The following is a 10,870-nucleotide window of genomic DNA, read 5'->3' as shown; positions in this document are numbered from 1 at the left end:
AAAAATATTTGATATTTGTCAAAATTGATATCTCATCCTATATACAAATAAGCATGAGTTTATTTGACGGTAATTTTGACCAAATCAAAAAGCATCACCAAAGAGTATATTCATATTTGTATATAGATAGATATAAACAAATTTCAACCAAAGAAAAAAATTCACAAAACTTCTCGTATCACAAATAAAACCATAATCAGCCCCTCTTTTCATATAAACCTTTACTCCTTTACTCTTTCGTCTCTTATATTTAAAAATAAAAAAAATAAAAAAAAGTTTAATATTTAACTTTTTGAACAATTGACCGATGTTTGGGAAGATATATCCCTTTGTAATAGTATTATTCAACATTATGTCTAACAATGGCATCAGCAACTTTGTAGTCTTCTTGTATATTTTATTGCTATAATGCATAATATCAAATATAGAAGTGAGACATGTTTACCCGCAGACCGTCGCAATAATCACTTTTATATTATGATATATTACTCGATTCTAAATATATATATAGAAATAAATAAAAAAGTCAATATATATTTAAAGCAAATACATTTGCTATGAGAGGAAGTATCACACCTACATGGTTTGTTGGAAAATAAACCGTTAATAATTATGTGCTAGTGAGTTAGATGTGTTTTACAATGACCAATGTTTTAGGAAAAAAAAAATTGGTCTCATTTAGCGGTGTTTTCTTGAAAGGATATAATAATACACACAGTTGTGGAAATTCGATTTACCATGGCATTCCTTATTATCATGCTTTATGATCGCTCCCTTAGGAGCTAGCATGTATTCTAGTTTTCTTTAATTTCAATTCTATATTGTCATGCATGACAAATTATCAACCTAATTTTATTTTTTTGTTTACAAAAACATCAAATTACACACGTACTAAGGACAAGGTGACAAAGTCGGTCTTTGGCTGGATATAAAGTTTTAAAAGAAGAAGAAGATAAATATTCACTATAAATGACATTTTTGTGATTTCTTTCGTGAGAACTCTGAAAACATGTATGTCAACAATACATTACGTGCTTATTTTCTTTAAAAAAATTGAATTGATTTTTTTTTTTTTTTGTAGTGGAATATAATTTGATTTACACTTGAAGTTGATTTTATGTAAAATTAACCTTTTTGAGTTTACCTGATAAAATAACAATACCAGCATTGTAATTGTAATTTAAAGAGTTTAACTTGCATGCACCGTCAATGTAAAATTATTTTACATATATATTTAATGAAATATTGTCACATCAATTAATGAATATAACAACAACTCATATGTTTTCAAACATATTCATTCAAACATATCAAATAATGTGACAACACATCATTGACTACATGTGTAAAATAACTTTTTACCGCGAGAAAGGACCCCTACAAGAGACAATCATTTAAAGGTGAATGGACATTGTTGATTTTAGTGAAACCTCGTGTGCTTTTTGTGGGTTTCTAGTGGAATCGTTGGATCATCTCTTTGTCATTTATGAGTTAGTCACTCATGTTTGTGTTTAGATCAGGATATAGTGTTGCTGAGGACTACTTGTGTGTATTTGTTGTCTTTTGGGATGGGGATGTAAAGGCTAAGACTAACCATGTTAATCTCTTGTTAGTGGTTTTGAGGTAAGATTCAAGTAGTCTTTGTAGCTTTCTATGAATTAGGAGTACTATGTAAATGGGATGATTGCTACTATTCAATAGCAACTTTAAAGAGAAACATTTGACAAATAATTTTATATTTTGTGCAAGAAATTGGCTATCAAGAAAAGTTACTCTACAACCACATTAGTTTTTAATTTATCATAACAAATGAATGTCCTTAATATTAAAAATAAAAAAACTAGGAGAAAATCATGAAGTGATGGTAAATGGTGTTCACTCAACCAAGTCATCGAAATCAAATGATTAATGAGAACTCTCTTAAAAATGAATTGTAATTCATATTTAGTACAAATTATAATTTATGTACATTTGTTGATACCATAATTTTTATATCATACTTTAGATATACCGAATTAAAGGCCCATTTCATCTAAAAATGATTAAAAAAAAGATAATTGCTCTTATCCAATCTATGTTTGTTCATCCCGTCAAAATAGCCGAGCATAAGTTAACTTACGCAAGAATATTTTCAGTGTGAGTTAACTTACGTAGGTGTATTTTTTAATGTGAGTTAGGTCACGTAACGTATGATGGAAATGGGTAAAAATAGATAGGAGAAGAGTATTTCTCTTTAAAAAAAAAAAGGCAATTATCCTCTGAAATTGTAAGTTTCATCAATTATCCCCTGACATTAACAAAACTTCAATTACCTTCCTGAAATTGCATAACGTTAGTCAATTTGCCACCTCCGTCAATTTTCCCAATTAGGTAACATGACGGGCAATTTGATTGTCTATGTGGCACTGCCACGCGTCTGACGTGTCATGCCACGTCACAGGGGTACTTTTTTTTTCAAAAAAAAAACTGGATTTTTTTTATGTGCAAATACCCCCTTAAAATTTCGCACTTATATGCAAAATATCCTTGAAATTTATAATTATCAAGCAAATTGGTCCCTATGACAAAAAAAAAATCTCTGCTCTCAATTTTTTTATCTTTATTATCATCATCATTATCAAAGGCTCTTGTTTTGAACTATGTTGCATAAATCAATCTTATATATTTTTTTGTGCTCTATCCTCTTCTTAAGGGACACCATTGAAAGCAATGTGAAACTCAATTTCGTGTTTGAGTTCAGGAGTTGGATAAGGAAATAGCAAGAGGAAGCTCAAAAACTTGTAACTGAATCAAAAATAGAATAAGATAAGTTTGAAATACAAGGGGATACTGTTTTTGTCCCAAGACCACAAACCTACCTACCTATGTATTCATCAATTTTAAGAAGCTCTTGACTCGGTGTGTCTTGACAATTTTTAATATACTCCCTCCGGTCTTATTTATAAGATAAATTTAGGTCAACAAAAGTTGATGTATTTAGTTAACAATTCAGTCCACATCCAACAAATTTTGATTGACCCAACTTTCTCTTATAAATAGGATCGTAGGGAGTATTAAAATACAACATCTCCACTGTTAAAAGAACTAAACACTATATCATATCATAAGTATTTACATAAACTAAGAACTAAAGTACAGAAAACAACGAAAAACTCATGAAAAGAAACAAAGAAACTCGAATTAAAACTTATAATGATAAGATGGAACATCAACAGGAAGCATACTCGTTTATGTACCTTTGCTAACTTTTCACTTGAAACAATAAGTGCTGTAAAAGAAGTCAAAAATCTAATAGCTGAAATAATTTTTTACTTTTATCAAACTATTGAGTACAAATTAACCATGTTAAAACTTCAAAAGTCTCAATAATAGAGAAAACTATCCTAGAGAAAGTAGATATATTTTAGGAAAAGTAATTACTTATGTTGATAAAGATAAAAAAAATTGGGAGCAAATATTTTTTTGTCTCAGGACTAGGTTATTATAAATTGAGTCATGTTAACTTATGTCCTAAGGGCACATGTTAATGAATTCAAAAAGAGCAATTTTACATTAGAAAACATGATAGTTTAACTTTTAAGAAATTGAATGTATGACTTTTAATACGTATATTTTTATAATAAGTTCTTTAACATGTGTCCTTGAGGGCACAAATTAGCATTTGCCTTATAAATTTTAGAGAGCATTTTACACATAAGTGTGAAATTTCAAGTACTCCCTCCGTCCCAAATTGTATGATGTTTTGGGCATTTCACACATATTAAGAAATGTAATTAATATTGTGTGGGAAAGAGATATTATGAGTTGTTTTACAAAATTATCCTTAATAAATGATATGGGAAAGATAAATGAAAGAATTGAAAAAAGAAAGAGTAATAAATAGTTAAGGATATAATAGAAAAAATAACATTAATGTTTCATTGGTATTCTAAAGTGACATACAATTTGGGACAAATATTTTTTTTAAAGTGACATACAATTTGGGACGGAGGGAGTATGTATTTGCACATAACCGTAAAAATAAATCTAGATTTTTTTTAGAAAAAAATTGGGGAAAATCGACGAAGGATGCAAATTGACTGATGTTATGCAATTTCATAAGGGTAATTGAAGTTTTTTGTTAATGTTAATTGAAGAAACTTACTATTTCATGCGATTATTATTTATTGGTGGCAACTAGGCTACCCATGAAAGAATGATGGATAATTTACCCCAACTAATACACATTAGCCACATAAGCACATATTCATGAACTATATTGACCCCACAAATAAATTCTTCATTTTCATTGATTGGTAGGTAAATTATCCACCATTCTTCAAAAGTAATTTAGAAAAAACATTGTTTATTTACTAAAAAAAAACTATTGACTTATAAAGTTTAGTGTGGGAAAGGGATATACTCTTTCATATAAGACATTACTAATTCCAAACATTTTCTTGTTAACAACAAACTCAATTGATCTTTCAAATAAAAAAAATAAAAACTCAGTTGAATTCAATCAAACTATTCAATCCCAATTCAAAACCCTAATTCTTCATCTCAACCCTTCCATTTCATTCGCATCAATCAATTTTAGGATTTTTCTACTCTTTCCCCTTTCCCACCCACAATCCCCAATTCTCTCCAATTTTGCTTCAAGTTTCTCCCTTTCATCTTCCACCTTCGTGTTCTCCGCACAATACCGTCTATTTGGATTCAGTTTTGATCTTAGAGGTAGAAAAGCTCTGTTTTTGATTTCAAGTTTCAATTTTTTCTTCTTAGTTCACATCTCAAACTTTATCACTATTATTGTTATTATTATTATTTTTAAATTGATTTTTGCTAATGAAAAATGATGATCTTAATATAGATGCTAGCTTGTGTTATCATAATTCAGGACTTGTGATCACTGTTTCAGATTTTTGGTGTGATTGCTATTTATTTATTTTTTGAGAAAAATTGTGATTAATTTAACCCTGAAGCAGTTTTTTAAGTTGTTGGTCAAATTAAAAAGTTATTAGATTAAATGTCTAAATTGGCCATTTGAAAAATGTTCGTAAAAGTAATATTTTTTAGTGATGTTTTTTAGTGAATTTTTTTAACCAAATTAGGCCTTGTTTGGATAAAAAGCTTAATTTGCAGTTTATAGCATAAAGGGTTACCATATATAAGGGCTTATGACTTATTCTGAGCTATTTCGGTAGCAAAAGATAAAATAAAGTTAAACTGTTTTCGTACAAGCTATAATCTTTTTACCATATATTAAGGCTTATGACTTATTGTTAGCTATTTTGCTAGCAAAAGATAAAATAAAGTTAAACTGTTTTCGTATAAGCTATAAGCTGTTTTTGTAAGCTATTCTGGAGAGCTTATAAAAACAAGTTGTTTTCATAAGTTCATCCAAACGTTATCACAATTCACAAGTGCTTATGCCAATAAATAAGTTCAAATAAGTTGATGCAAAAGGCCTCTTAGTACTTTTTATTTTTCAGATATCAAGTGAGGGATTATTAAATGAGAGTGTTAGTGTGTTTGGGTCAAGGGGGGTCAAAAGAAAAGAATTTAGGATAATACATGTAACTTTTAAAATTTTAGTGTTTGCATGTGCACACCCTAGCACAAGTGTGGATCCACCCCCTGCATGTTTGAATCACCTAATCATTTCTGTATACGTGTTTTTGTTTATTTAAGTGCATGGGGATGCTGATGTATTGTATGTGTTAGATTTTGAAAGAATGTCGTGGTTTGGTTGAGAATTGAGATGATTGAATGCTGAACAATGATTTTGATGTTTGATTGTTGTGAAGCTTGTTATCATAGTAATTCATCTGACCAACGTGTTATTTTTGTATCCAGGGATACACAATCTAGTTGCTAGGATTTCGAAGAGTTAATTTCATGTCTGAGTCAGATACTCAGCCTCCTGTCACCTTTGGTAATGTTGTAACTTCCTGATTAGTGTTCACAGATTATTTTGCTTCATCATATGCATTGTTTCAAATGAGGATATAGATAGTTAACACACACACATGAACATTTGTTTAATCACCCTTGCTCGACAGTTAGTGTTGTTAAATAGCGGCTATAACACTGCGATAGCGTAGCGGAATTCAAACAAATCACTATTGTTCCGTGATATGCAATTTGGTACAAAACATTGTCAAACAGAGGCTATAGCGGCGCTCTAGCACTGTTGCATAGCGAGTTTGAACAAATTGCTATTTTCCGTGATCTTAACAACACTGACAGTCCATTGAATCTTCTGTAGCTCAGGTACCCTATGTGCATATAGTTATTCATCTTTGATATATCTTTCTGTTTTTGGACTGCATGTTCGGTTATTCTCTTGTGTTGGCCTAATCTTAATATGATTTCGATTCAGGATTGAAATTTGTTTTAATTTAGAGTCTGATACTCCCGAATTAAGTTTAAATCAAATTTGAGAAACATCTGTTTGATAAATTAAACTCTATTTATCTTTATGAAGTTGGAATTTTTTTGTGGAGGAGCATCGTTCTGTTTTCTTGCAGTTTATTTTTGGATTTAATATGCTTATGCCTGTTCTAAAGTTTTATATCCTTTTCTCTATTATAGTTTCCGATGTTCTACTATGGAAGCGGTGGCAGGTTTCATTCGGTGTCATTGTTGTTTCTACGGTTGCCTGGCTCCTACTTGAGTGGACAGATTTACCATTCTTAACAATTTGTTCAGATGTCTTGCTGCTCTTGATCGTACTATTGTTTCTGAATTCTAACTATGCTGCCCTTAGAAATAAGTATGATTGCTAACCCTTGTTGTGCTTGCTTGTATTATGTTGTTTTTTCACCATTTTAACACTAACACTATGTTATTGGTTATCCTTTTCTCTTTGAGCAGACAACCACCAACATTACCTGAGCTAGTAGTGTCAGAGGAGATGGTTAACAATGTAGCCGCTTCATTTCGGGTCAAAATCAATAATGTGCTTCTTATAGCTCACGACATCACCGTTGGCAAGGATTTCAGAATTTTTTTCAAGGTCAGTTTTGTTTCCGGTTACAATGTTTTAGGAATTGTTAGTGGGGGAATTGTTAGTGATTACTTTTCTAAGGTGTGAAGATGGGCTAAGTTCGACATTGGCTTAAATAATCCTAACTTACCTTACCTAAGCCATTTGTAATGCTTGACATAATATATTATAAAGATTGGTTTTCACTTAAAGAGACCAGCCTAAAAGGCTTCTTCATAACCAGAGTCTAGCAGGGTGGACCCATAAAAGAGGGCAATGCTTATCCACCGGTTATTTTTTTCGTTCACGATACTCGAACTAGTTACTGCTTAATTGGAACCAAGATCCCTGCCATTTGAATGAAGTCCTAAAATGCTGTTTTGCTTGTGGCCTGAGCCTATAGTTTAGTTCATTGACCAGACTTTGAAAAAAGACTTAGTGTAATTTATTTAACACGTAGTCGTAGACCCTATGCTAGGCCACATTCAAGCCACACCTACCTTGGGTCAAGACTCAAGATGCCCCTCTTGAACCCCTTGGCGTCTTCCCACTTTATAAGAAGAATGTCCCGGTAAAATTTAACAAAAATGCATATAATTGGGATAAGCTCATATAATACAATTATACAACGCATCAACTATTTGTACTATGTTCCTTGAACTTGCTCTGTTGAAGCTATTTTCTCAAATTCATCATTTGGTTTTCAACAATAACTGCTAATATGTTCTGTTATGACAACTTTATGGTCTATTCATACTATTCATATTCAAATGTTTATTTTTCTAAAAAATGCAATTTTTACAATTAGAAATGTGAACATGGCAATTCTTAATATTGCACATATGACTTTATGGAATTAGGAAAGTGAAAAACATTATTCATTGTTTATTGTCTACATAACAGGTGGTGGTTTGCTTGTGGCTCTTGTCTGTCATTGGCAGCATCTTCTCCTTTTTCACACTTGCATATATTGGTAAGTTTGTATCACGGATCTATCTATTAGCAAGAGTTTGTGATGTCTCTAACTCAGATCCTCCTTTCTCTTCAACGTACTGTAAATTCTGTACTAAACCATTTTTATGTGTTTCACTTGAACCCTTTGCTACCTTTGATTCTTTGGCATTTGTCCAACTCTCCACAATGAAATCATTATTGAACTTCATTTGCATGGTTTTCTTGTTCCTTATTGGATATTTGCCCAGGCATGGTTGTGGTTTTAAAACTATATAGGTAACATGCTGTGCGCCAGTCCTAAATTATATCGCAATCCATCATGTTATGTTCTATGAAGAAGCATTTTTTAAGTAAATTTTATTTTTGAAGTGTGAATAACATCTGTTAATATTTATAGTCTAAACAAAATTCGGCGATTTAAATATAAACTTGCAATCCTAGTTCAAAAGAATAACGATATATAAATACAAACAATGAAAACAGTTTTTTAACGAAGTTTGGCCAATTGTGTGTATGTCTCCAACTGCAGAGTAGAGTGGCCGGAGTTCCTTTTTATTATTTCAAGCTTTGGGTTTATAGTGAACAATTTGTATTTAAATACTATGGTGTAGATTACAACATTACCCTTAAACCGTACTGCGACAAAACTCTTGACTCTTTGTAAATACACTTTCTCACATTTGTTTTTCTCTTATGGTGACAGGAACCCTCATGATGTTTATTGTCCCTGCATTGTACAGAAAATATGGAACTTACGTAGATAAGTGTTTCGGAGTTATCCATCACCAATTTTCAAAACATTATAAAATTGTTGATGAGAATGTTCTCAACAGACTGCCTCGTAATATACCGAAAGACAAAGAATCTTGATTTTCAAGCTATTTAACCTCCATGTGTAAAAATCAACAACAAAGAATCTTGATTTTCAAGCTATTTAACCTCCATATGTGTAAAAATCAACAATTCAATCTTATTGATCTGTTATTTACAATTTTGCTAGCACTTTGCAATTCGCGTCATACTTGTAGGGAACAATTTTGTAGTTTAGATGTTGCTTGAGTCAAGTTTATGGTAGCTGTTTTCATTTTCTGGGCATAGAAATTGAGAATTTGTTTGAAAATTTGTACCACATAGCTTGAGGATTTTGGACCCAGTTTATTAGTCAATCATTTGATAAATTTATTGGGATTTTTTTTGTACTGATGATAATAGGCCAAAGTAAGAGTGTAGGAATATATTGAACATCATAGTGTTATAATATGATACATAAAGAGTTTTATGTAAAACTAGGGTATCATTGGTGTGCAATAATAGAGACTAATCTCACCAGATAATTGAGATACACTTAAGGAGTTGACATTTCAAATAGGTGTTTTTCATGTGCATTGGCAAGGGATTGAATACCTAATTAAATGCCCTAGGGATTTTATCAGGTACATTAATCATGTTACACTGTGTATCTATAATGTTGGTATGTCTTAAGGGGTTTGATAATACTTTTTCTTCGAGTTCGATAATACTTGTGATCAATAATAATTTGAACTTCACTATAGATTCGTATACTTGTGCTTGTACTTGGGTGATCGCCTGTTTAGATTATTGTTTACCGTTTGTCTTAGACCACTTTTTTGTAGGCTGTTGAGTTTTAATATCTTTTAAATCTTTCGTGCTAAACAAGGGGAAATTATACCCTATTCCCATACGTTTAGTCCTTCACCCCAATAAAATATAAAAAATGTCAATTTTACCCCCTTTTCATTATAATTTCACCCCAACAAAAGTTTCTTGAACTGCAAAATTTTGTGGAATTTTTGAGGTATCTTCAATTTTACCCCTTCTATTCCTTCATTCTCACGCCCCATCACCATGAAAATTCCTCCCTTGCAATCTTTAAACCAAACCATAACACAATTTCCATCATCCCGTCACTCTAATCCCATTTCTCTAAAATCACAACCCAATTATTAACCTAATACATCTCAATTTTCCCAATTTTCTCATAGACGTACATAATATAATGGACTCAAAATCATTGACGGGAGATTCAAGTTCTTCAAAAAACAACAAAGCAATGAAGTTTGGGGATGCTTGTATGTTGGGTGAATTCTTTAGTTTTTGGAAATTTTTATTTACAGGAAATCATTTTGTTGAGGTGATGTCAAAATAAAATGGGGTAAAATTGACATTTCTAATAGTTTGTTGGGGTGAAGGACTAAATGTATGGGAATAGGGTATAATTTCCCCTTGTTTAGCACGAAAGATTTAAAAGATATTAAAACTCAACAGCCTACAAAAAAGTGGAAGATCATAGACGTATATAGTATAATTTCTTAAACAAGGGATAAGAAGTGGAAGATCATAAATTTAAACCCGGGCAAATAAGACAAAGCTAATATAACATATAACTAACATTTACCACTAAAAAATAGAATAATGTTATTTTCTTGATACTTGAGAATGTTACAACATTTTATACATATGTGATGTTAGCTCCAACTAGATCATGAACAAGAAGCTTTGAACAAGAATCCAAATCATGAACAAATATCAGTTAATTCACGTTCGCCCTTTTTTTTTTTGGAATTAGCAATTCTAATTGAGAGAAGAACAATTTTCTGCTCATTTTGTACATGTACAGAAATAAGTTAGCAATCAATTGCTCAAACTCCATCTTCACAAAGTCACTTTAATCTCGTTATCATATCTAATTTTCGATAAAACCCACGTCCCAAAGACCTTTTTGCGATTTTTTTTATCCTCCACAACATAAGATACGTACGTTTGTTTTAACTTTAAAAAATAAATATTTTATGTTAAAATATATTAAGAAAAAATTGAGGTCATTTCTGTTTATTTACTACCAATAAAAATCACATTTAAAAAATGATTTTTAATTGTTTATGTGTTATATTTCTTTGTTTTTGAAAACAAAAAATAGATTTGGGA

At 31.1% G+C, this 10,870-nt stretch overlaps 1 protein-coding gene across 1 annotated transcript; it reads left to right on the top strand.

Annotated features, from left to right (window-relative positions):
• The first annotated feature begins 4,399 nt into the window (after positions 1 to 4,399).
• On the top strand, positions 4,400 to 9,106 carry LOC11414471 (reticulon-like protein B16). The gene is made up of 6 exons (XM_003618460.4): positions 4,400 to 4,716; positions 5,839 to 5,917; positions 6,577 to 6,757; positions 6,859 to 7,000; positions 7,874 to 7,943; positions 8,628 to 9,106. The coding sequence occupies exons 2-6, from the start codon at positions 5,881 to 5,883 to the stop codon at positions 8,792 to 8,794; spliced, it is 597 nt and encodes a 198-aa protein (XP_003618508.1). The 5' UTR covers positions 4,400 to 4,716; positions 5,839 to 5,880; the 3' UTR covers positions 8,795 to 9,106.
• The last annotated feature ends 1,764 nt before the right edge of the window (positions 9,107 to 10,870 follow it).

The sequence above is a fragment of the Medicago truncatula genome, chromosome 6 (assembly GCF_003473485.1).
Source record: "Medicago truncatula cultivar Jemalong A17 chromosome 6, MtrunA17r5.0-ANR, whole genome shotgun sequence".
In the NCBI taxonomy this organism is placed as follows: domain Eukaryota; kingdom Viridiplantae; phylum Streptophyta; class Magnoliopsida; order Fabales; family Fabaceae; genus Medicago; species Medicago truncatula.
Note: the sequence above shows the minus strand (reverse complement) of the source record. Positions and strands in the feature narration are given on the sequence as shown.